Genomic DNA, 26,043 nt, shown 5'->3' with positions numbered 1-26,043 from the left:
ATGATCCAAATAGAACTGCCATTCTATTCTGCTCGCCAGCCATGCCCTAGAAGACTGTTGAGGAAACGGGTTGGATCGTGTGGAAAAGTGAAGGACTTAGAAGGGAGGTATAGAAGGTGTTTCCACATGAAGAGCTGCAATAGAGAGAAGACAGAGACAACAACCGGTTGTGTCACCCATCTCCTCAAAATCCTTCATTGGCTTTCAATTAACTTAGAAAGAAGTTCTCAATTCCTTAGCAAAGCTTAGGGACAGTCTCATGATCTGCCACTTGCCTCCTCTTCAAAGTCCCTTTCACTGTCCCACTCTAGCCAATAGACTACTTTCTGCTTTTCACAGACACAGCCCTCTCTCTGAAGTTCCCTCTGCCTAATATACTCCTCTCCATTCTAAGCGTGGCCAGCTCCTACTAATCACCTGTGCTGCAAACACCTCTTCCTTAATCCCTAGACCTGGTTTAATCTTGCCATATATGTCCACAACACCCCATTCTTTCCTTTTGTAGCATTCATTATATTTCATTGTTTTTAAAATATCTATCTTTCTAAACAACAAGTTCCACAAAGTTAGGGGTCATTCTCTTTAATTCAGTACTACAATGTAGTGTCTAAAATAAAACTTGACACATGGTGCCCCTCAACAAATATTTTTTTAACTGAAATTGATTAGTAACACCAGGGTAATTCAATGATGGGAAGAGGAAGAGGGGGATATGAACTAAAGGAAGACGGCAGAGGGTTCATTTTAACGGTGGAACATTTAGGGACAAGATGAACTTGGGTGCTGTTTGCCTGCAGACCTTTGACAACCAGAGGGCACCACGCTGAGAAGCTTGCCTGGAGAAAGGGCATATCGGCCTCTATTTGCTGTTCTGCAGGGGTTTCTGAAGGTGGTGTGCCCTCCTGCTGGTGAAGTCATCTAGGATGCTACACAGATGATTGTCATCAACACCCTTGGTGTTTGGTGCTTGTAGGATTTGTTAGGGGAGGAAATCTGCTAATGATTTCTATTTTACAGCTTTATCCCTCTCCCTGTCTCAATGTTGCACTTACAGAGGAAATGAAGGAGCCCGATGATCAAGATGCTGAGGTGGGGAGGTCAGAGAGGTCAAAGAGCAGTGGAAGTCGGTCTCGGTCTCGGGGGTCCTCGCAAGTTTTATCAAAATGTAAGTAAAGGTTATACATTCACTTGGTGTTTGATTATTAAACTTAGCTAAAATAATTTTAAAGAGTATGTACTTAAATTTATGCAACAGAAATGGTTTACTTGTTGAACTCCCTAAACTCAATCCTTGAAGAGCGGAGCCTGTGTTTTAATTCTTTTATCTCCAACTCCTGGCACACAGACAACTCTGTGCTGATAATGACCTGTCTGCACCCCTCGTCTTGTTCCCTCCTGTGAAGTTGTATTGTACCCTGTGAATCACACAAGGACGCCCCAAGAAGTCGGATTAAGGAGCCACGTTTATTTCAAAGCCAGGACTACGAGGGGCAATGCTCTCCAAATCTCATAGTGCCCTTTTGGCCGAAACATCAGACTTATATAGGCAAATATCACAAAGGTATTGATTACATCTCGAGGTTTGGAATGAGGAACCTGGTTTGCAAAAAGCAGTTTGTTACAGAAGCTTAGATTGTGCAAGTTAGTTACAAAGATTAATTATAGTTTCGGGTCCTGGGACCACTGAGTCAACGGAAACACATTATCTGGAACCACTGAGGCCATTTAGAGTAATTGTGCTGTCATGGTCTCCAGGTGCAGAGGAATGTGTTTCGAAAGACCAATAAGATCACTATCAATGGGGGGTATTCAAACCACAATCAATGGAGTATTCAATCGAATGGGATAACTTATATAAGTTCAGAAAATCAAAATAACTTTTCTATTATTTTAGCAAGCAAGTAATTACAGAAGCCAAGTCAGCAGGGTTAAAATATTAAACAGCAAATTTTACCCAAGCATGGTTGCTACCATGATTAAAAGTCCAAAGTTAATGGACTTTTCTAATACAGTGTGGGGCGACGAGAGCTGGACTTCAGTTTTAAGTCCTGGATCTACCACTTAGAGATGCTTGAACTTGGGTAAATTTTAAAACCTCCATTTTCTCACCCATTAACATGATAATTGAGCTATTTCAGGATTAAATTGGGTAACATGTGGAAGGATATTATAGGCTGCAAATAGAAGAGAAAGAGAGGAATTTTGTAATAGGATTTTTAAAAGATGGCTGGCTCTTTCTGACTAGCCCCATGATGTTAGGTATCTTAGTAGAACCTTGACATTTTTTATTGTAATCCTAAATATACTTTCAGAAATTATTTTTTACTATTAGAAGAGATATGTTCCTGGGGAAATCAACTCCTTCGCAAAATTTACATTATATTATTTCAGTCTGAGATATATCTCATAGATTCATGATTTCTCCATACCATCGTTATTTTAGATGTTTATCTCCTCTTGCTTGGATTCTTACCACAAGGATTTCCACTGAAGTCTTCCTGTTCAAGTCTCCCTCCATACCACCACTAGAGTTATCTTTCTAGAAAATTAGATTATTTCATTCTCCTCAAAAATTTTAGTTTGCTTCTCTCTTGTTTTTTATTTTGCACTTTTCTCCACTCCCTACATTTCTGAGACAGGATCATCTGCATTTTGGTTTCCAGTCCTTTGCAGCATTTTTCTGGATGGCTGGATTGAAGGACAATGAGCCTTTGTCTAGCATTGCCTCGGCATCTCCCTTTTCTACGTGAGGCCCTCCTAGAGGCAGGCCTTATCAAGTGTGACCTGGCCCTGTGCTCAGCTCATAAAACAGTTTACACATCCTGGGTTGTAGGATCCCAAATGATAATCTGAAAGAATTTGCTGGCACCCTGGAACCTTCTACCCTGGTGATGTTAGAAGAGGTCTCTGTCCTGATTCAGCTACATACCTTATAGCTGGTTCCTGCATCCCTGCCCAGGGGACCTTGCCTTGTTCTCAGTCTTGCTGAAATATCTGAGCAACTTCTTACTCTTTAGAATTCTCGTGCAGAGTGAATTTCCTGGTTTTCCACCTAAGCATGGATTAAAGTGGACCCTTCCCCAGACTCAGCAATGGGTTTGTGCTGTAACTGAGTCCTATTAAGAAATCTAAGTAAAATGTATCAGAAACCATTCAGCATTTCTTCTAAGGGTAAAGGACTGTTAGTTACTAAGACATTGATTTCTGATTCTTATTAAAGGACTAACTATTTGCTGGCCTCATCTAGTAAATTGGGAAGTATTTTGGTCTCTTCTATTTTTAGAAATATTTTTGTGCAGAATTGATATTATTCCTTTCTTAAATGTTTGGTAGACTTTACCAATGATGTATCTGGGCCTATACTTTTTTTTAGTGGGAAAATACTAAACTATGAATTCAATTTCTGTAATAAATAGAGGACTACCTATTTCTTTAGTAAGTTTTATAAGTTTGTATCTTTTATAGAATTTATACATTTCTTCTAAATTGTAAACTTTGTTGACATAATTCTTAGGATTTATTTTTATTCCTAATATTGGAGATTTGTATTGCTTCTCTTTTATTTCTTGATTGGTCTAGCTAGGAGTTTATCTATTTTGTTGATCTTTTCAAAGAATAAGATTTGGGCTTTGCTAATTTTCTTTATGGTTTGGCTTTTTATTTCATTGATTCTTATGCACATTTTTATTATTTATACTATTTCCTTCATTCTATTCTTTTTTTTCTTTTCTTTTTCTAGTTTCTTAGAGTAGAATTTTAGGTCACTAATTCTTGACTTTTTTTCTTTTTTTATATGTACTGAAAGCTATACACTTCCCTTTTAGCACTGCCCTAGCTGCATCCCACAAATTTTGATGTTATATTTTAATTACTATTTAGTTAGAAGTAGTTTTTAATTTTTTTGCTGATTTCTCCTTGGTCCATAAATTATTTTTAAGTATGCTATTTAATTTCCAAATATTTATAGTTTTTTGAGATAATTTATTATAATTTAAACTTCTGTTATAATCAGAGAATGCACATATTCTGTGTTATTTTAATCCTTTTAAATCTATTGAAACTTATGTCTCAGCAAGTGGTCTGTCTTGGTGAATAGCCCATGTACACTTGAATGTGTACCTTATATTGGTAGGTGTCGTATTTTATAAATATCAGGTTAGCATGTTTCATAGTGTTGTTCAGATCATATATGTCTTTACTGAGTTGTTGACTAGTTTTCTGTCAATTGATAAAAGACATGTATATAGCCCTGGTCAGTGTGGCTTCGTGGGCCAGAACATCATTCCATATACCAAAAGTGGTGGGTTCCATTCCTGGTCAGGGCACATACCCAGGTTGTGAATTCAATCCCCATTCAGAGCGTGTGCAGGAGGCAGTTGATCAATATGTCTCTCTCACATCTCTCTCTCTCTCTCTCTCTCTTCCTTTCTCTCTAAAATAAATATAGAAACAAAAAAGACATTATGTGTTATAATATTAACTAAGTAAACTGTGAAAAGTTGAGGATATATATATATATATATATATATATATAATTTCTGAAACAACTATATATCAATAAACAACTATATATTAATAACATATTGGCAAAAAATGAATTGAATTAATAATAGCACACTAGCCAATCTTTTTAAAAACATCTTTTATTTCTTAAAAGTATGCTGTTATAGGAAATAGACTGCAAATGAAGTGAAAATGGAGGTTAACTCGCAGGAAAGGCTTCTTTTTGTGTGTGTGTAAAATTACAAGAAAGACCAAATAAAATGATTTTTCTAGAAAGTTTTGAGTATTAAAATTTATTAACTTTAGAGCACAAATAAATTGGAAGTAGTAGCCACTTTGAAAATAAGAAAATGTTTAAGTCAAAATTTAGAAATTATTAAAACAAATTATTTTTAATAGCCTCTACAAGAGAAGATAAACTCTTAGAAGATACAGACGAAACATTCACTGACGCCGAAGAATCATATTTAGAGTATGAGGAATCAGAAGAGGAAGATTGGGAAGGAAGTTCCAGTTCCTTTCAAGATTATTACAAGGAAACCACTGGAGGTATTATTAGTTTTGTATCAGTAATTGCCACTGTTTTAAAGATAAATTGCCCAAATTGAACAGTCATACTAGTAAATCCATAGAAAAATCTGCAGGATGTGTGAGGGTAGTCAAAGGAAAAGCACGGAACATATGCAGTACGGTGGGTTAGTGGCTGTGTGGCTGTATTCTCCATTTCTGAGGCTCCCAGGGAGAGCGCCCATGCCCTGTCTTCTGGAGAGTGGGGTGGTCTAAGCAGTGCTCCACCCTAGATCCATGAGAGCAACTCTCCTTTGGAACTGATTGGGAGTTGCTCTTTGAGGCCGCTGAGTCGTGCGGCAAGCTCAGCTTTCACCCAATGCACACAGGCACGTCGGTTCTTCCTCCCACGTTCTCTGGTGGGTGGCAGCCTATGTTCGGGCCAGTCGTGGTACTTACTGCTAGAGGACTATGGGCTAGGTTTCATCAAGCACTCTTCTTAGTTATAATATTTTATTGTTTTTAGAATCACGGTCTATGGAAACCCCTGGCTCAGCTGCAGAAGAGACAGAGGAGGACGTTAGGAAGAAAATATCAGAGAGCTTCTTTTACGATTATATGGAGATGGTTTCCATGCCTTTTGTGTCTTCAGAGTCGGACATACCACTGGAACTTATCATACTTGTGTATCCACTCCAGTTACATATGCATACTTGGCATTTCAGCTTCTTAGGCCAGGGGTTGGCAAACTACAGCCCCATGGACCAAATCTGGCCTCCCATAAATAAAGTTTTATTGGAACACAGCCACATTCATTGATTTACATTTTGTCTATGGCTCCCATCACACTGTAAGGGCAGAACTAAATAGTTACAGGAGAGCCCATCTGGCCCACAAAGCCTAAAGTATTTACTACCCGGCCCTTTAAGGAAAAGTTTGCCAACCCCTATCTTAGGTACTTCTAAGAAGCTTGGCCCTTAGAAACTTAGAAATGCATGATCTTAATTTAAACTAAGCTTTTGTTTGATATCAAGTAACTGTAAAGAGAAATGATGCTTCACCAGCTTCCTTCTGTGAGACATGGTGTGCAGGGGAGCAGAAAGCCTCTCACCCCTTTCACCTCCTCAGCCGATAAGTTACTGCCCGGTCCCCTGTTTGCCCTGCTCCTGCTGCTGCTCCCACATGCTGATGGCGTCGGCCCCGCTTGCACCCGCTGATGGCAGTGTGGAGTGATTGGGGCCGTTGCCAGCAGCGGGTGGGAGTGGGGCCAGCACCGCCAGCGGATGCGAGCAGTGGCTGCTGCCCTGATCGCCCCTCAGGAGCAGGGGCAGGTGGAGAAGCCCTCAGGGGTGATCAGGGCCGGCAGCCGTTGCTCACACCCACTGATGGTGCTGAGCAATTGGGACCAGCGCTGGGCACCGGCAGCGGGTGCAAGTGGCAGCTCTGGCACCAGTTGCAGGTGCGAGCAGGCCAGCACTGGCAGTGGTATGAGCAGTGGCTCTGGCACTGGCAGCAGGTGCAAGCGGGGCCAGCACTGACAGCAGGTGCGAGCGCCTGGTGGGACTGCGGCGCGCGGGAGCAAAGAATTTTCAGTAACCATGAGAGGCTCACCCTGATGACAGTGACTGGTGCTCCGCCTTGGTCTGGCACCCCCGTGCCCCCCCCCCCCCCGCCCCCCACCTGCTCCACCATCCCGCCACAGCCAATCCCCACCATGTTCCACGCGTGCCCCCTGGTGGTCAGCACATGTCAGAGTTCGGTTGTTCTGCTGTTTGGTCTATTTGCATTTTAGGTTTGTTTTTTTTTTAATATATAGAAGATGAATTTTCCAAAAAGACAACCCTGAAAAAGTGGGACACAAAAGAACAAGTTTTAATTGGTCTGGGGCATAAGAGACTGTGAAGAAATGTAAGGGTGGAGATGACTGACAAGGGGGTTTAGTGTTTACCATCACTTTATGGTGTTAGGTTTGCAAGGTGGATAGTTAGGAGATGGTTTCCTGGAAGGTCCTTGGCCTGCCTTTAAGTGGGCAGTGGTTATGCCCACATGGATGGCCTAGACCAGTGATGGTGAACCTTTTGAGCTCGGCGTGTCAGCATTTTGAAAAACCCTAACTTAACTCTGGTGCCGTGTCACATATAGAAATTTATATTTGCAACCATTGTAAAACAAAGACTTACATTTTTGGTATTTATTTTATATATTTAAATGCCATTTAACAAAGAAAAATCAACCAAAAAATGAGTTTGCGTGTCACCTCTGACACGCGTGTCATAGGTTCGCCATCACTGGCCTAGACCACTGACTGGCCTCTCATGAAAGGTGTGCTTACGGAGGTAGGGTGGTGTATCGCCTGACTCAGGTTTGCTTTTTACATAGAGATACAACATGTTGTTATAGTTTCTATCTCTGTTTCTATCCCAGATGTAACTGAAATGAATTTCACCTTGAATCTCATAACGTGGAGTTCTCTCTCTTGAGTGCTTGTTGTTTGGGATTTTTGGTGGTGGTGGTGGTGGTGTGTGTGTGTGTGTGTGTGTGTGTGTGTGTGTGTTTGTTTGTTGTTGTTGTTTTGTCTTTGGATAAGTTACTGACAAAAGTTATGCTCTCAGCTTTCTTCTAGCCTATGTTTGCAAATGGGATGGCATGTGAGAGTCACGGGGAACTTTCCCCGGTTATATTCTGTTAACTTTCTAGACCTATAATCACGTGCAGAGGGGCTTTGGCTTAAGCACTCTGACAAGCTTCCCATTAATTCCCTAAGATATTTAAAATATTATCCAAATCAGAGTTTGAGGATTTTTTTCACCTAATTTAAGAACAAAGTTGCGTTAGTAATAAATAAAAAAAAATTCTGAGTTTCAGAGTGAAATTCAACTACGTCAACCCCAAATCTTTACCCAAGAACATGGATTTTAAAAGTATATTTATTTCATGTTACTTTTCTTATCTCTAGGATGGTTATATGGTGCCACTTCTTTTCCTTAGCAGTTTCTCTTCAGGCATTCCTTTGGCTATGACTGCAAAAAGCGGGCCAACCTACAGCTGCTGGACAACAATACAGCCATGTATATTGCCGGGAACCAGCTGATCATTCTGAATTTGAAAACCAAGGAACAGCTGTACCTGCGAAGTATTAGTGGTACAGGAATTGGTGTCATTGGGGTACGCCTTTAGTAACTTAGAAAATAATCCGTCTTCTTTGATTGATTGTTCTGTGGACCAGCCGGGGCGGTGCCGACACCACGTGCAGCATTGTGGGGTCATGTGAGATGCACAGCAGTCTTTATTCCAATGCGTTCTCGATTCAGTGACTCCAACCACAGCATCCACTGACAGGATCTCAGCAATACTGCAATGTTACATTTGTAATATTATCTTCCCACTTTTCAGATAAGGAACCTGGGGCTTACGGAGGTTAAGTGACTTCCCCATGATCACACAGGTCTTTTCACATTGAACGCTCTGTTGCTATTCTGCAAAAATAGTGGAATGAATAACACAAATGATAATTCAAATAACAAAGAGAGATAAATGCCAGATAGATGCAAGTATGTAATTGAACACTTGGAGATGAAGCATAGATACACATTCAATACTTTCCAGCCACTGACAAGAGGATCTGTGTGTGATTAGGAGGGAGCCTATCTCTTCTTTCTGCTCAGCTGTCTGTTCCCATCAGTCACCTTCTTTCTTGTAGCATCAGCTGCTGCTTCCTTAGGCTCCTCATCCTCAGCATCAAAGCATTCCAAATGGACTAGTTATAATTTTAAAGGGCCCCTCTCTTACCACGCAGTCTCTTTACCCTCTTTTGTTTTGATCTTTTCTTTGAGGCCAAGCTTCTGCTGTCTGCTCTGCCCTCACCTCATGGAAGCTGCCTTTACTGCGGTGAGCGCCAGCTCTCTGGTGGGCGAATCTGGAGAACACCTTTCAAACTAGCTCTTACGTGACCTCTTTATGGCGTTTGGCCCCTTGATGAAACATGTCCCTTGGTTGTTTTCTACTCTGTGCTCCTTAGAAGCAGGTGTTCCTAGATCTGCTCTTCTCAGTAACACAGCTTGGTGTCTTTGGCCTCTTGCGAGGGGCATCTGTTCAGATTATGCTGTGTGAGACAGTGGGGTGGGGGGGGGGGGAGGAGCCAGGTTTGGGGCTCATACAGCAGTAGTTCTTTACGAGAGGGTTTCTAGAAAGATGGTGATCCAAATACAAGTCTACCCTGCCCTTGCCCTGCCTGCCAGGGGTGAGTAGACCAGATGGAACTGGCAGGGGCAGGGCCCACTTCACAGCACCTGCAGAGGCAGAGGGCTTCCAGCAAGGAGGCTGAGAGTGGGCCAGGTTAGCAGGGGCTAGACCAGACCTAATAGGACATTGAGATTACAAGTGGGGGTGAGTGCAGAGCTTTAGAAGATCCTTTTTTTTTTTTTAAAAATTATTTTTAAATTACTGTTGATGTACAATATCATATTAATTTCAGGTGTACAACCCTGTGATTAGACATTTATATACCTTGCAAAGTGATCACCCTGATAAACCTAGTACCCATCTGACACCATGCATGGTTATTACAACATTATTGACGACATTCCCTGTGCTATACTTCACATCCCTGTAACTATTCTGTAACTACCAATCTGCACTTGTAAATCTCTTCACCTTTTTCACCCACCCCTCTCCCATTGACAACTATTGTGAAGATTCTTGATCTGAGGAGTGAAGCTGGGAGTTGGCAGTGGGAATGGAGAAAGCGAGGAAAGCCTGAGGCCCACAGATAGAACTTAGGTTGGCCATGGAAACAGGATACAGTAAGATGGAAGCGTGAAAGATAATCTTACATTTGTTTCTGACTTGATCATGCACCTATACATAGCATGTGTACAAGATAAAGTCCCTGTCCTCAGGGGATTTGTTATAAGACTAATTAGTGAATTCAGAAAAAATCTATATATATAAAAGCCTAAGCGACCATTAGGACCAAACAACCGGAATGACCTGTTGACCAGTAGCTATGACATGCACTGACCACCAGGGGGCAGAGGTCAATGCAAGTGCTCTGCCTCCTGGTGGTCAGTGCGCTCCCACAGCCAACCTCCCGTGGCCAGCCAACCGCCCGAGGCCCCTCCCCCTGCCTGGACAACCTCCTGTGACACCTCTCCCCTGCCGGCTGTCCCCCTGATAGGCATCGATCACAGGCCAGGCTGAGGGACCCCAACCATGCACAAATTCGTGCACCAAGCCTCTAGTTTATTATATAACATTCAGTGTCCAACACTACTCAGAACATGCAGGAATTTAAATGAAGAAGGGTCCATGACCTGTATGAATTCAAAGAATTTAAAATTCATCTAAAGAGACAAAATCATATTAGAAAGCAAATCTCCAAAAATTAGATGTATACAAGTACATGATACTGCGGCACCAGCTGTGTGCAAATATTGATGGGCCCAGATGTGAGGGTCTTGGGTTCTGTGGAGGGAGTCAGTCAGAGGCCTGAATTCACACCATCTACAGAATACTGAGCAACATCTAGCGATCCCTTATTCTAGTATTTCTATCACTTTATGGCCAACAATAGTTTTGAAATTTCTGTCTTTCTGTTTTGTTATGCAATAATTTGGTCAGAGGTCAGTAGTTAGAGGATAGTGTGGTCAAGAATGCTCTAATTGTAATCCTCACCTCCTGGACTCGAGCAGTCCAGTTTTTAATTGGATTGTTTATCTTCCTTTTGTTAAGTTATATGAGTTCCTTACATATTTTGGATATCAACCCTCTATTGGATGTATCATTGGCAAATATGCTCTCCCATACAGTGGGCTCCCTTTTCATTTTGTTGATGGTTTCTTTTGCTGTGCAGAAGCTTTTTATTTTGATGTAATCTCATTTGTTTACTTTGTTTCCCTTGCCTCAACTTCATTTTAAAATATTTTGATAAGGTTATGAGAAACCTGGAGAAATGTGTTAGGGGGCATATAAGCTATCTTCTAGAAAAGATGGGATGAATCTATATGTTGAGTGTAAATAAATGACTTACCAGTTCCGGCGTCTCCACTAAAAATGAAGCAAAACACCAAAACTCAACCCCCCAGTAACTTCCTATCTGAAAGCGTAGAAACTTTTTCGCTTACTATAAGTAAGACCTAGAAGGATAAAAGAGTTGCTTGAATCCCTATTCAGGTTTCTGAGGCTACAAGTCCTACATAATATTTATTTGGAAAAGGATATCTAGAAAGATATAGTCTCAACCCACATCCTCCTAACTCCTTGGAATCTACCCTTTTTTAGTTACATTTACTTCTTGACTCCAGCATCTGGCTTCAATTCTGTCTCTGATGTTTACCAGCTGTATAACTTCAAGCAAGTTCCTTAACCTCTCTGTGCCTCAGTTCCTCATCAATAAGATGGGAGTGATAATGGTATCCCAGCTCACAATGTGAAATTTAAGGGAAACAATGCTTATATAAAACTTAGATCAATGTCTGGCACGTAGTAAGCCCTCAATAAATGTCAGCTGCTTTCAACGTTATACTTATTCTACTGAGTGTCCATACTATAAATCCAAGCCTTGTTTCAACTTGAAGTGATAGGTATTTACTTGCCTGGAAGAATAAGAGGCAACTTGCCAGCAGGAAAGCAGCTGATCATAGGTCTTATCAGCCATGTGTGGAGGGAAGGAAATGGTCTGCAACCTTGTCTTGGGCACCAGAACTTCCAGTGCAGTCTGTATCAGAACCAAGCTCCTGGTCCTTAGGTATATAATCTGGAGTTGCATAACAGTAACTGAAAATAGAAATAAGTACAATATGTGTTTGAAATAGCTTATTCTTACAACAACCTATTTTGATTTTTTGGCTACCCATTTACTCTTTCGGTATGTTGGCTTACCAATCAACAAAAGTAACGGAAATGAACATATGATTCTATCCAGTTTATATGTCTATCGTTGAAATGCTGGCACCAAATAATTTATCCAGAGCATGTTAATATATTTCCCTCTGTGTCTGGCTTGAAAATAGTGTGACTTTCTCACTTCTAATAAGTTTACATTAATTTGTATTAAGTTTGTTCAAGGCAAAATTTTTAAAATTGGGATATAAACTATTCTGGAAACATGCATTTTCTCTATACTAAAATTTAGGTTGATTTATATGAAGGGTGAACAATTCATCCAAATTAGTGGTTCCCAAAGTGGTTTTCAGACTACAGCGTCAACATCACTTGGGAGCATGTTAGAAATCTAACTGCACATTCTCGGGCCGCAGCCCTGAATTACTGAATCTGACACTCTGTGGTGGGGCTTGCAGTCTGTGCTTTCATAAGCCCTCTCTGGGATTCTGATGTACTTTAATGACTTAGAATCACCGTTCCAGCTCTTCTGAAAGCAACTTAGAAATTTCTGGAGTTGAATATGACTATTAATAAAAGTAAAACTTAAAAGGAGTATTCTAGTTTTCAGTTAAATCATATCCATCATCAAGTATCTATCTATTGGAGTGGATCCTAATAAACACATTGTAAGATAACAGTTGCTAAATACTGCATTAATAGAACTATTTATATGAAATCTTTGCTTTATTATTTTAGTGAGATTTTATTTTTTGTAGGTTCACCCTAATAAAACTCACTTCGCAGTAGCTGAAAAAGGAGTTGCCCCAAAGATAATCATCTATGAATATCCTTCTCTGAGGCCCTACAGAATCCTTCATGGTGAGTCCAGTAGAATCTTTAAAACACCGGTGTTTACCCTAGCTGGTGTGGCTCAATGGATAGAGCATCAGCCTGCAAGTCAAAGGCACATGCCCGGGTTGCAGGCTCGATCCCCAGTGCGGGGCGTGCAGGAGACAGCCAATCAATGATTCTCTCTCATCATTGATGTTTCTATCTTTCCCTCTTCCTCTTCCTTCTTCTCTGAAATCAATAAAAATATATTAAAAGCAAAACAAAAAAACACCAGTGTTCAAGGTCAACAACATTCTGAAAAACATGTAACATTATTATATGAGTCAGGGTCCTCCAGAGAATCAGAACTAGTAGAAGATTGAAGAGAGGTATGGTCTCAACCCATTTCCCCCCAAGTCCTTGGAATCTACTGTTTCCCCCCTTTATTTGAAGGAATTGGCTTATGCAATTGTGCGGGCTGGCAAACCTGAAGTTTGTAGGACGTTGCCTGTTAGATCTAATTCTGAGAGATGGGTATTGAAGTCTCCAAACATCACAGTAGATTCATGTATTTCTTCTTGAAGTTTTTGTCTGTTTTTGCCTCATATAATTTGATGCTCTGTTGTTAAGGGCATACATGTTAAGAATTATGTCTTCTTGGAAAATTGAAACCCTTTATCATTATATAATGCCCTTCTTTATCCCTGATAATTTTCTTTACTTTGAAGTCTGCTCTGTCTGAAATTAATATAGCTACTCCTGCTTTCTTTTGACTAGTGTTAACAAGGTATATTTTTCTCCATTCATTTACTTTTAATCTACATATATCTTTATATTTAATATGTAGTTGAGTCATGTTTTTTGATTCACTCTGTCTTTTAATTGATACATTTAGACTACTGGCATTCAAAGTGATTATATAGTTGGATTAATATCTATGTTTGTTAGTTTTCTATTTGTTGCCATTGTTCTTTGTTCCTATTTTTTCTCCCACTTTTTTCTACTTTTTGTGGTTTTAATTGACCATTTTATATGATTCCATTTTTTCTCCTTTCTTAGCATGTTATACTTCTTTTTAAAACGTTTTTTGTGGTTACCTAGAGTTCACAATATATATTTACAACTAATCCAGGTCTACTCTTAAGTAACACTATACCACTTCACAGGTAGTATGATTATCTTATAATAACAAAATAATCATAATTCCTCCTTTCTGTCCCTTATATCATTGCTGCCATTTATTTCACTTATATATAAGCTTACATTCTTTTCACTTATCTATAAGCATACCTATATACATAAGCATACATACTCAAATACATTGTGACTATTATTTTGAACTGTTATCTGTTACAACAATAAGAATAAGAAAAATGTTTTAATTTTACCTTCACTTATTTCTTCTTTGATGCTCTTCCTTTCTCTGTGCATATCTTAGTTTCTGACCTATGTTATTTTCCTTCTCTTTAAAGAACTTAACATTTCTTGCAAGGCAGGTCTACTGAAAACAAATTCCCTCTATATTTGTCTGTCTGCAGGGTGATTTCACAGGTTACAGAATTCTAGGTTGGTGTTTCTCTTGTCTCAACACTTTAAATATTTTATTCCACTTTCTCCTTGCTTGCATGGTTTCTGAGAAAAAGTTGGATTAATTCTTATCTTTGTTCTTTTGTCAGTAAGGGGCTTCCCCCCCTCCCTGCCCCCCGCCCCAGCTTCTTTCAATCTTTTTTCTTTATCTTTCATTTTCTGTAGTTTTGGGGACATTTATCCTGGTTGGTGTTCTCTGAACTTCCTGGATCCGTGGTCCGGTGTCTGGTGTTAATTTGGGGGAAATTCTCAGTCATTATTGTTTCAAATATTTCTCCTGTTCCTTTCGGTCTTCTCTTTCTGGTGATCCCATTACACATATGCTGCACCTGTTGTAGTTGTCCCACAGCCCTTGGATATTCTGTTCTGTTGTTATCAGTCTCTGTTCTCTTTGCTTTTCAGTTTTGGAAGTTTCTGTTGACATAGCCTCTAATGCAGAGATTCTTCCCCGAGCTATGTCCAGTCTACTAATAAGCCCATCAAGGCATTCTTTATTTCTGTTACTGTGTTTTTGACCTCTAGCTTTTCTCTTTGGTTCTATTTTAGGATTTCCATCTCTCTGCTTACATTGCCGTCTGTTCTTACAGGTTGTCTGTATTATCCATTAGAGCCCTTAGCATATTAATCATAGTCCTTTTGAATTCCTGATCTGATCATTCCAACATCCATGCTATGTCTGGTTACGATGCTTGCTCTGTCCCTTCAAACTGTGCTCTGTGCTTTGATATGCTGTGTCATTTTTTTCTTGGGAGCCAGGGTTGATATACTTGGCAGGAAGAACTCCTTTAAGTGGGCCTTTAGACGTGGCGGTAAGGTGTAGGGGGAGGGGAAGCATTCTCTAGTCTCATGATTAGGTCTCAATTTTTAGTGAGCCTGTTCTTCTGAACTGTGAACTTCAAAATGTTACTCAGTATTTTTCTACACCCATAGGTGGGAGAGGATGGCGAGAGTGGGCTGGAGTTGGGGACAGGCATACCTTGGGGATAATGCAGGTTTGGTCCCATACCACTGCAATCAAGCAAATATTGCAGTGATGTGAGTTGTAATCATTTTGTTGATGGAGAGCTTGCCTTCAATTTGTAAAAAGCACAGCATCCGTGAAGCCCATTAAGCAAAGGGCAGTATACGAGCAAGCCTGTGTTTTAGTTACTCCTTTTAATACCCCAACGTTGCAGGCGCTGCTCATTGGTTTCTCCTTAGGGCAGGCTGCTCGGGTATTTCCAAAGGCTCCTTTTCCCCTCCCCCTGACGGAAGCCGCAGGGGATTTCTCTAGACCAGTGGTTCTCAACTTTGGCTGCACATTAGAGTCACCTGGGAATCTTTTTAAAATCCTGATTTCTGGGCCTCATCCTACGGAAATTCTGTTTCTTTGTTATGGGGTGGGGTCACAACATTAGTAACAAAGAAACAGAATTTCCGGAGGATGAGGCCCAGAAATCAGGATTTTAAAAAGATTCCCAGGTGATTCTAATGTGTTTACTGTGGGAGTCTGGTCGCGCTCTTGGAGGTAAAGCTCACAATATTGTTAGGGCCACCTTATGATCGGGTCCCCCTGGAATTTTTTACTCTCAGACTGGTCCACACAGAGCTTCCAGCAATTTGTCAGTTACAGTTCAGGTTTTTTATTTGTCTGTTTTAATTTTTATTGTTCAAAGTATTATATAGGTCCTCCTTTCCCCCTCATGAACCTCTTCCAGCCCGCTCCCTTCCTCTCCCCACCCCAGGCCCTCACCACCCCATTGTCTGTGTTCACTGGTTCCCCCGCTGTTTTGGCTCCTTCTACCCCTGAGTCTTGGCTCTGGTGAATCTCGTATCCCCGTATTCACCTGTCAGTCTCTCCAGTCTTGAGGTGAACGGTTTGCCCAGGTCCTTGCCTCTCTTGTGGACCCAAGCAGAGTTGTCAAGTTTTTAGTCTGAATGTTCAGTTTTTCACTTGTTAGGATGGAGTCGTGACTTCCTAGCTCCTTACCTGGAAACCTGAAGTTGTCAACTTTTATTTCGTGATTGTTCCCCCCACCACCCCCATTGGCAGATTTTAAATTATAGATTGAGTTCTTGCTGCTAGCATGCTTTTGTGCTCCTCTCCCCCACAACATAAAATGGAAGACTTTCTCAAATTGTTCTTCTTATGTAAAATATGATTACAATTTATTTATCCTTCATCTATACTATGTAATTCTTTCTAAAACAAAGGGTAATGAATGATGTTAGAATTATTTATTTAGGGGATTCTCGGCATTCTTCTATCAATACACATCATCAAGGAGGCACTTTCTTTCTCCTTCTCTTTCTGTCTTTCTCTCTCTTGTTTTGTCTCTCTCTCTCTCTCCTGTGTGTCTGTGTTTTAAAATCTTGGCATTCTTCCATCAATACACATCATGAAGGTCTCTCTCTCTCTCTCCCCCTCTCTTCCTCCCTCTCTCTCTCTCCCTCCCTCCCTACCTCCCTCTCTTGTTCTCTTTCATCTCTCCTGTGTGTGTGCTTTAAATCATACACTTTTGAAAAAGAAAGAAATATTGCGTCTGTTCATCACTTGCATTTCAGATGGGGCTGACTTAGGCTATGCTTACGTGGACTTTAACTTCAGCGGGACACTGCTGGCCTCTGTTGGTAGCAGCCCTGATTATACTTTGACCATCTGGGATTGGAAAGAGGAACAGCCCATACTGAGGACAAAAGCTTTTTCCCAGGAAGTCTTTAAGGTTACTTTCAATCCTGAAGATGACGAGCAGCTTACTACAGCAGGATCGGGCCACATCAAGTATGTGTGTGACTGTACAGGTGCTAGGAGATTATAGTAAAGGTATTTTCTAAGGGAATCGACCAGCTGGAGACATTTTTGCTGATGTTGTTAACATTAAGATATCTTTAAAATGTGTTCTTTTTAAAGTTAACTAATTCAATATGGGGATTTATTACTGCAGACAGCACCAACAAAAAAAAAGGGGCTTTTAAAGTTAGCCTGCTGTGGTCTTACAGGCTTTACCTCCTAAAACAGTTTGTACATTATCTGCCTAAAGTTGGCATAGTATTTCCAAATTCATATTGAACTTTCACATTGCCTATTAAATTTGTTGTTCGAAGCAATATTGTATGATGGATAAGCCCTTTTGGCATATTAATCAGATGAATGAATAAAGGCAATAATATATGTGACTATGAAGTATATAAACGTGTTGAGGTAGGTACATTCAGTCTCTCTCTTGTCTGCAGATTCTGGGAAATGGCTCAAACATTCACTGGGCTCAAGCTTCAGGGCTTCCTAGGTCGATTTGGCAAAACACCCACTACTGATATAGAAGGCTACATGGAGCTCCCAGATGGGAAGGTGAGTACAGTGATAAAACGATGCCTTCAAGTGACATGCACATATGAAGGCACATTATACATTCTAAAAAGCACTGCCTTTATTAGCAATAACAGGTACTGTAATTGTGAATATAGTGAACATCTAATTCTGCCTCTTCAGATGATCACTTTAATTAATATAGTTCCATGAAATTGTCATAACCCACTGCACCTATCACTTGCTGTTTTGTTTTTCTTAAACCTCACCCAAGGATATTTTCCCATTGATTTTTAGAGAGAGTGGAAGAGAGAGGGAAAGACAGAGAGAAATATCGATGTGAGAGAAACACATTTATTGGTTGCCTCCTTTACTCGGCCTGGGCCCTGACCGGGGAGGAACCTGCAACCGAGGTACGGGCTCTTGACCAGATTGAACCCGGCACCCTTCTGTCCACAGGCCAACACTCTATTCACTGAAACAAACAGGCTAGGGCTTGCTATTTTGTTTTTAATAAATATTATACACAATATGCAGACATTTTCCTCAATTAATATAATGATATCCTTGTCACTTTTACTTGTCCTGGAGTTGCAGTGTTTATAATGTTTATCTTGCCCTTCTCTTCTTTTCCATGATGCTTCAAGAGGATTTACTAGGTCAATCTAATTGCCCACTCTTTCCCAATATGAAATCATTATTCTAATTAGTCTTTTAAATATCTGATATTTATTTCTAATGATAAGCATTTCCTTGTGGCTTTTATTTTTTATTTTATTTTATTTATTTATTTATTTATTTATTTATTCCTCCTGTATTCCCCCATTCAATCTTGTCTGCCACAATCAGACAGACAGAAAGGGCAAGGACACTTTTCTCTTGCATCTGTGGCTTTTATTTTTATTGTCAGATTATTATTCAAGATTGAGCAACTTTATAGTAACATCTGCAACACTGCAGTTTTAATCTGTTAGTTTATTTTAAAATATTGTGAGATTACTTCCTCTCTTCCTCTACAAAGCGTATAGGCATATTACCCATAGAATTAGTTCTCCATTAATATTGTATTTGGTTTCCTATTAGGATTATTTTTGTGATCATTTCAATTATAAGTAAATGCCAGTATACACATATTACTCTAAGAAACAAAATGGTCTAGTCCTCTACCTAAAGGGATGGGATGTTCTTAATTTGAAATCATGGCGTGTAGGAGGAAATAGAAAGCATTGGATGCTGGCTAGGCAATAGTATATCTAAACCTATAAGATGATTGTAAATTATTCCACCTTCAAATTCTGAATACTGTAAGAATTAAGTTACATAAAGATGAACACAACCCTTGTTAAAGACATGTTGTGAGATGTATCTTTAAAAGGTTCAGTAGAGATTGTGTAGATATAGGGGAGAAAAGAAGTCTTTTTAAATAAGAGAGCCACAAAAGGAAATGCTTATCATTAGAAATAAATATCAGATATTTAAAAGACTAATTAGAATAATGATTTCATATTGGGAAAGAGTGGGCAATTAGATTGAGAAGCATGGTTAGGTCCTAGTGTGTTAGGGGTTTAACAGCCAGGCCGAACTATTATATATTGGAAGAGTAGACTTGCAAATGAAAGAAGTTGTAGATACATTTGGCCACACAATGCCAGGTGAATTAGAGGAAGGGAAATCTGGAGTCAAGGAGATGAGCTGGGAAGGAAGATGTTGTTTTCCTCTAAGCAGGGGTGATCAGGGCCTAGACTTTTCTGAAGACAAATGGAACAGGAAAGCTAGACATGAATGACATTTCAGAAAGGAATGCCATATAAGCTTTGGTGAACTTTCGTGGCTTTGGTCACTTGACAGAAGAAACCAAGTATAAATGAAGATTCTACCAAAAATGGGCTGAAGCTTAATAGGTAAAATAGATAAGAATAGGTAGACAAATAGGTAGAAAAGACTGAGTCAGGTCATAAGCTACTCTGGGTGAGAGGGAAGTGGGGATGCAGAATCCTAGAGCAGGCTGGCAAGAATTAGGTCAGTTTCCCAAAGAGCATTCCATAGAGCATTCCATGGAGCATTCGTCTGCACAGCAGCTCTATGAAAATAAGACTTCCTCTTCAAATTCCTTTATAACGAAAATTCTTCTTGCTGATTCCCAGTGAACACTTTTGTGTTAGAGCATCCAAGGAGTCCTAGAGAAGAGAAACGTGTTTGTCTTTGTTTAAACCAGCATCTGTCTCCTTAGGCTCCTGGGTAGTTGGAGCAGGAGCTTTCGAGCCACAGTGTTTGGTTTAGAATCTTGACTCCTCTGAGTAATTTTGGGCAAGTTAGCTAACTGTCCTGTTCTTTAATTTTTTTCCCTTTATAAAATGAAGAGGATAATAGTCAGGGCTTTCCCTGGCCCATATTGTTTTGTGTGAAAAGAAAAACTGTCTCACCTGGAGAAATAAAGTCCCAAGTTGCACAGCTGTACGTGTTATCCCCAATAAATGTACCTGGTTCATATGGTTGTTACAGTTACATAACTTTATGTATGTAAGGTCTCCATTAATATTACCCTTTAGGTAACACCTGTTAAATGTCCTAAGAACTACCGTTTGGTGGTATGTACTTTGGGAAGTGCTGGATTAAATGGATTAGCATGAGGTGGTTCCAGATGACTATCCTTTGAAATTGGATACTGTTAATGATATAATCTTCTGAGTTGAGCAATGCCCTCACAAATTATCGAACATCTTATAATAGTTGGTATTATCATACTTAAAAAGTAGAATCTCATCTGTCAAGAACTTTAAACATGCCTCTAATTTTTGAGCCAGCAATCCCATTCCTGGATTATGTCCTTAAGACATGTACAAAGAAATATATAAAAGATATGTTTAGAAAAAATACCAGCAGCATACAACCTAGTCACAATAATGAAAATGATGCATAACCCTCGGAGGAAATACATAAAAATGGGTTAGTGGTTCTTCTTGGGGCAGTGCATTTTCATTTCTATATTTTCTTATTTTTTCCGTCTTAAAGAATTTTATTTCCATAATCAAGAAAAATAATCTTTTAAAAATCCTTTTTCCTGCTATTTGAGTCATAAATATACACATTTGTCTGTCTTAATGCACATTCCTTCCTTTGTGCACACCTGCCAGGTGCTGTCTGGGTCAGAATGGGGCAACATGCTGGTTTGGGAAGCTGGCCTCATCAAAGTCGAGCTCACTCGAACTGGAAGTAAACTTTGTCACCAGGGCCCCATCAATCAGATAATGCTGGACGAGGGGGAAGTTATCACCATTGGGTCAGATGGATGGGTTAGGGTAAGTTTTCTTGATTCTTGGACAGTAGCATCCACATCTAAGCCTTGCAGATCACCCAGTTGGTTCTATTCATTCTTTATTTCTCGCAAAGGTCACTTTATGAAGAAAATTAGTGGCCATTTACTCCCAGGGCCAACTCATTTTAAAGAATGCTCTTCTTATGGTAAATATTTGAATTCTAGTCAAAATTAATTTACAGCATCTGAGCTCTGAAATTTTCTGAGGGGATCTTTTGTTATGTTGATTTTGTTGTTGAAATAGTAGCCTCAGAGAATGAAAGCCCATGTTATCACAGTGTAAACAGTGGACACAGATGTTCTTCTAAAATGCCCGCTATGAACAGGTCATTTTCTAGGGACAAAAGAGCCAAACATTTGTTGTTGTTTTTTCTTTTTTAAAAATCTTAACCCGAGGATATGATTTTATTGATTTTTTTTTTAGAGCCAGAGGAAGGGAGGGAGGGAGGGAGAGAGGGAGAGAGAGAGAGAGAGAGAGAGAGAGAGAGAGAGAGAGAGAGACATCAATTGGTTGCCTCCTCTGTGCCCTGACCAGGGATCGAAGCTGGAACCTAGCTATGTACCTAGACCTGGAATTGAACCCACAACCTCTTGGTGTACAAAATGATGCCCCAATCAATTAAGCCACCCAGCCAAGGCTTGTTGGTTATTTTTTCCTGAGTTACTAATCAGGAATATAGTCAAGAGTGAGATGAGAGGATTTGGCTATGGATGCACCCTCCTCCTTGCACCTGACACTAGTGAACTCACCTCTGGACACTCTCCTGTCCATAGTGTGGGCTAAGCTGGAAGGTTGCTCCTCCTGGTTGTGGTCACACTGCTGTGTTTGTACCCTGCTACTGCTGACAAATTTGGAGCCTCATGATTTGTTTTGTGGTCCCCTTGGTACAGATTCCTTCCCAGGCCTTTCATAAGGAAGTGGTAGTGTTCTCTGGATATTCTTTAGGATGTATGATTACCAGAAATAAGACTGCTTTCTAAATAGTCTGGTCATTGTTTACACCTAGAGAGCGTACTATGTCTAATATACTGTTTATGCCATATCCTCTGCCTCTTACCATTGGCTTTTTGAACCCAAGAATAAATATTTTACATTTACCATATTAAATTTAATCTTGCAAGATTTTACTTATTACCCTGAGAGATAGTTTATGTCCTTATTATTATGTCATACAGTATATTCACTGTTTCCAAGATGTGTCACCCCAAAATGTCAAGGTATCAAATGGAAGAAATCCTCAAGAGAAAAGTTGAGTATTTCACAGAGGATCCCTTCATGGACACTGTTAATTTTTAAGGTTGCTTTTCTTTTCAAAGTCCACCCTCATCTCCTCACTCCCATTAGGAAAAATTGACCCCACTTCCAGGCGTTAGTCTGGCCCTAGGACCTGGGCCTCCCACCACAAGGCTAATCTATGGGACAACACCAATCTTCTCAGAGTCTGAGTTATTGAGGCCAGGACATGGCAGGGTGTGTCAACAGAACCATCCAGACTGGGCTTGGCACTTCACAGAGGAAGTCCTTCCGAGTCTCTCTGCTACATGAGGTGACCGTGTGCCCTTATCCTTCCTGTAGCTTTCTGGTCTCCTATCCCAAGAACAATAATCCTTATCTGGATAGTACAGTTTAAATCTATGATAAGGAAAAGGAATATTTTCTTTTTTTTTCATTTCTTATCTTTTTTTAAATTAAATCTTTATTGTTCAGATTATTACATTGGTTCCTTTTTTTTCCCACCATAACTCACCTCCACCCAGTTCCCACCCCACCCTCCGCCCTCACTCCCCACCCACTGTCCTCATCCATAGGTGCATGATTATTGTCCAATCTCTTCCTGCACCCCTCACACCTCTTTCCCCCCCAAGAATAGTCAGTCCATTCCCTTTCTATGTCCCTGATTCTATTATAATCACCAGTTCATACTGTTCATCAGATTATTTATTCACTTGATTTTTAGATTCACTTGTTGATAGATGTGTATTTATTGTTCATAATTTGTATCTTTACCTTTTTCTTCTTCTTCCTGAGAAGAGGAATATTTTCTAATGAACACATCATCTACATTCATTTTCTCTGCTTATAATGAAGATGGTGTTTGAATTATTAAGCAAGAAGTTCCATTTCCCCTTTCCAGGGGCCTACTAGTGTATGTGTATAAAACAGGGCTTAGATGTCTTGCTGAACAAGTGAACCATTTATTCCTGATAGCCACTTCATGTGCAGAAAGACCTGTCTGAAACCTTGAAATGCATATTACTTTGGGAAAATTGGAATTCTTTTAAGAAAATATATTTTATTGATTTTTTACAGAGAGGAAGGGAGAGGGATAGAGAGTTAGGAACATCAATGAGAGAGAAACATTGATCAGCTGCCTCCTGCACACCCCCCACTGGGGATATGCCTGCAACCAAGGTACATGCCCTTGACCGGAATCAAACCTGGGACCCTTCAGTCTGCAGGCCGATGCTCTATCTACTGAGCCAAACTGGTCAGGGTGAAAATTGGAATTCTTTTTTTAAAAAAATATATTTTATTGATTTCTTACAGAGAGGAAGGGAGAGGGATAGAGAGCTAGAAACATCAATGAGAGAGAAACATCGATCAGCTGCTTCCTGCACATCCCCCACTGGGGATGTGTCCACAACCCAGGTACATGCCCTTGACCGGAATCGAACCTGGGACCTTTCAGTCCTCAGGCCGACGCTCTATCCACTGAGCCAAACCGGTTTTGGCAAAAATTGGAATTCTTAATCAGAGTTGTATTTTCTCAAAAATCTCTATAAATACAAAGAAATGTCTTGGTATTTATTTTCTGGCTTAGAAAACAAATTCAGAAACTGCTATATGACTAAAGTATTTTCTTATTAATTTTATGAGATATGGGATTTTGAGGCCATAGACACTGCTGATATTGTAGACGAGACTGGATTGCTAGAGATTGAGCCCATCAATGAACTTCAAGTGGACAAGAATGTTAAACTCTTCTCCATGATAAAAATGAACGAAGCTGGGAATAACTTTTGGTTGGCTCAGGTAAATTGCATTCTTCCCTCTTGGCTCTTTTAAAACTACCTGGACATAAACTTAAAATGGTATTATAATTTATTGTCATTATAAGTCCATTTTACTATTAAGACTACTACTGATACCTGAATGAAGAGTTCCTGAATTTGATATTTTTATTGACATACATTTTATACACAGAAAACCTGTTAGGAGCATTTGTATTATGTTAAACTAACTACAAGTATAGTGAGATTGCTGTGTTTACAGTGTGGTTGTGTTCTAAGATATATAGAAGTTGATTTAGTTACATTTTAGGCACACTTAAACATCCTATATAATAAATGGGTAATATGCAAATTGACCCTAGCAGCAGAATGACCAGAACAACCTCTGGACCAGTCACTATGAGGCACACTGACCGCCTCTTGGTCCCTTCCCTTCTCCTCCCTCCCCCCCTACCCCCAGGCAGGCTCTAATAACCTGATGGCCACCTTTGGTGGGGGTGGAGCCAGCGAGCAGGTGAGAACAACTGACCTCTCGGTCCCTTCTCCTGGCCGTCAGGCACCAATCATCTGAAAGTGAACAGGGAACCAGGAGTGGGTGGCCATGGGGAGCAGGGCCAGCTGTGGGCCGCAGGGAAGATAGCCCTGATCACAGGCCAGGTCTAGGCACTGTACCTGCACATGAATTTCATGCACTGGGCCTCTAGTGTGTGTGTGTGTTTAGTGTGTGTGTGTGTTTAGTATTATTGTTTGTCCTTACTTTAAATCATAGGAAGAAAATTATTTTAATTTGGTAAAACTTCAAAGTGATAAGTCAAATGTTATTAGGTATTTAATTTTTTAGGATTCCAATGGAGCCATATGGAAGCTTGACCTCAGTTTTTCAAATATTGTAAGTTGCAAATTTTCTTATTTTTTTTCTAATTTTTATAATAATCTTTGTTATTCTTTATTAAAAGATACTTTTTTCTCTCCATAATTGATCATTGTTCCCATCAAAAACTTGGTCAAGATATCCGATTCCTGAGAATTCATATTGTTTCTTTCTCTTTCTTCTTTCATTATTGTTGTACATTTAAAAAGGTCTATCTCGTAGCAAAAGTTGCCAGAAAAGTGGCAATGACAATGGCTAACATAGAGCGCTTTACAGTTTTCATAAACATAAGCCATTTGCATTTATATTATCTCGAGTAGTCCTCACCCCATCCTATTTAGTAGGCAGGCAGTTGCCATCATTTTACTGATGAAGAAATGGACACTGGCATTCAAAGTGGCTTGTGCAAATCGCACAGTCAGTACTCCATTGCTCCTAATTCCAAAGTCCAGCGTTCTGTCTAACCTATAATGCTTTTTCTTATTTCTATTCAGATAAAATCACACATGTAGTTACAGGGTGCTATTTGTATTTCTTTAAACTTGACCTTAATTCTACGTTAAGCTATCTTTGAGACCTAACACAATTTCTGTCTTTTGATGATCAGACACAAGATCCAGAATGCCTCTTCTCCTTCCATTCTGGAGCCGTGGAAGCCTTGGCTATGTCTCCTCTCACTTACCTTATGGCCACAACTGCCTTGGACTGTAAGTAGGAACTTTAATTAAAACATAGCTGTCCTTTTTGTTTTGTTTTCAATACAATCTTTTGTATGTGTTTGATTAAAAGCATTTGAGAATTTTTCCAAAAGTGGAACCTCTTAGTAGCAGTGAGATGAGTCTTTGTGGTGGGGAGAGGGCACAAAATGCAGCAGCCATGGTTACTGTGAGATTAAAATGAGTACACAGTCAGTACATCAGTCATGAAAGTGCTATTCACTTTGGTTTTATCTACATTTGTGCTGTTCTTTTCCTTTCTCCTTTCTTCCTTTTTGACTTATGGGGAATCTGTGTAGACTGTGCAAGGGAAATTGATCTGCTAGTCAATTATCAGTTGTGAGAGGGTGCAGGCCAGGCCGAGGGACCCCTTGGTGCGTGAATTCATGCACCAAGCCTCTAGTTGAGTATATTCCCTATGCTATACTTTAACATTCCTGTGACTGTTCTGTAACTACCAATTTGTATTTCTTAATTCCTTCACCTTTTCTACCCAGTCTCCCAAGCCCTCTCCCATCTGGTAACCATCAGTTTGTTCTCTGTATACATGAGTTTGTTTCTGATTCATTTATTTATTTATTTATTTAGTTAG

General features: G+C 39.9%; 1 protein-coding gene across 4 annotated transcripts in view; it reads left to right on the top strand.

Annotated features, from left to right (window-relative positions):
- The window catches only part of CFAP44 (cilia and flagella associated protein 44), a 116,107-nt gene that overhangs the window by 6,000 nt on the left and 84,064 nt on the right, over positions 1 to 26,043 (top strand). For all 4 annotated transcript variants that reach the window (XR_011470306.1, XM_070406195.1, XM_070406194.1 and 1 more), the window contains exons 2-12: positions 1,055 to 1,165; positions 4,903 to 5,052; positions 5,537 to 5,696; positions 8,013 to 8,175; positions 12,609 to 12,711; positions 16,795 to 17,011; positions 17,464 to 17,578; positions 20,671 to 20,835; positions 23,731 to 23,886; positions 24,706 to 24,753; positions 25,343 to 25,442. Coding sequence is in view for 3 of the 4 variants with exons in the window: in XM_070406195.1 (XP_070262296.1) it covers positions 1,060 to 1,165; positions 4,903 to 5,052; positions 5,537 to 5,696; positions 8,013 to 8,175; positions 12,609 to 12,711; positions 16,795 to 17,011; positions 17,464 to 17,578; positions 20,671 to 20,835; positions 23,731 to 23,886; positions 24,706 to 24,753; positions 25,343 to 25,442 (1,483 nt within the window). In the remaining variant the exon portion in view is untranslated. The remainder of the gene's footprint in view (positions 1 to 1,054; positions 1,166 to 4,902; positions 5,053 to 5,536; positions 5,697 to 8,012; positions 8,176 to 12,608; positions 12,712 to 16,794; positions 17,012 to 17,463; positions 17,579 to 20,670; positions 20,836 to 23,730; positions 23,887 to 24,705; positions 24,754 to 25,342; positions 25,443 to 26,043) is intronic.

Source organism: Myotis yumanensis, unplaced genomic scaffold, assembly GCF_028538775.1.
Source record: "Myotis yumanensis isolate MYYU_CA2020_CCGP unplaced genomic scaffold, mMyoYum1.0.hap1 SCAF_2, whole genome shotgun sequence".
Lineage (NCBI taxonomy): Eukaryota > Metazoa > Chordata > Mammalia > Chiroptera > Vespertilionidae > Myotis > Myotis yumanensis.
Note: the sequence above shows the minus strand (reverse complement) of the source record. Positions and strands in the feature narration are given on the sequence as shown.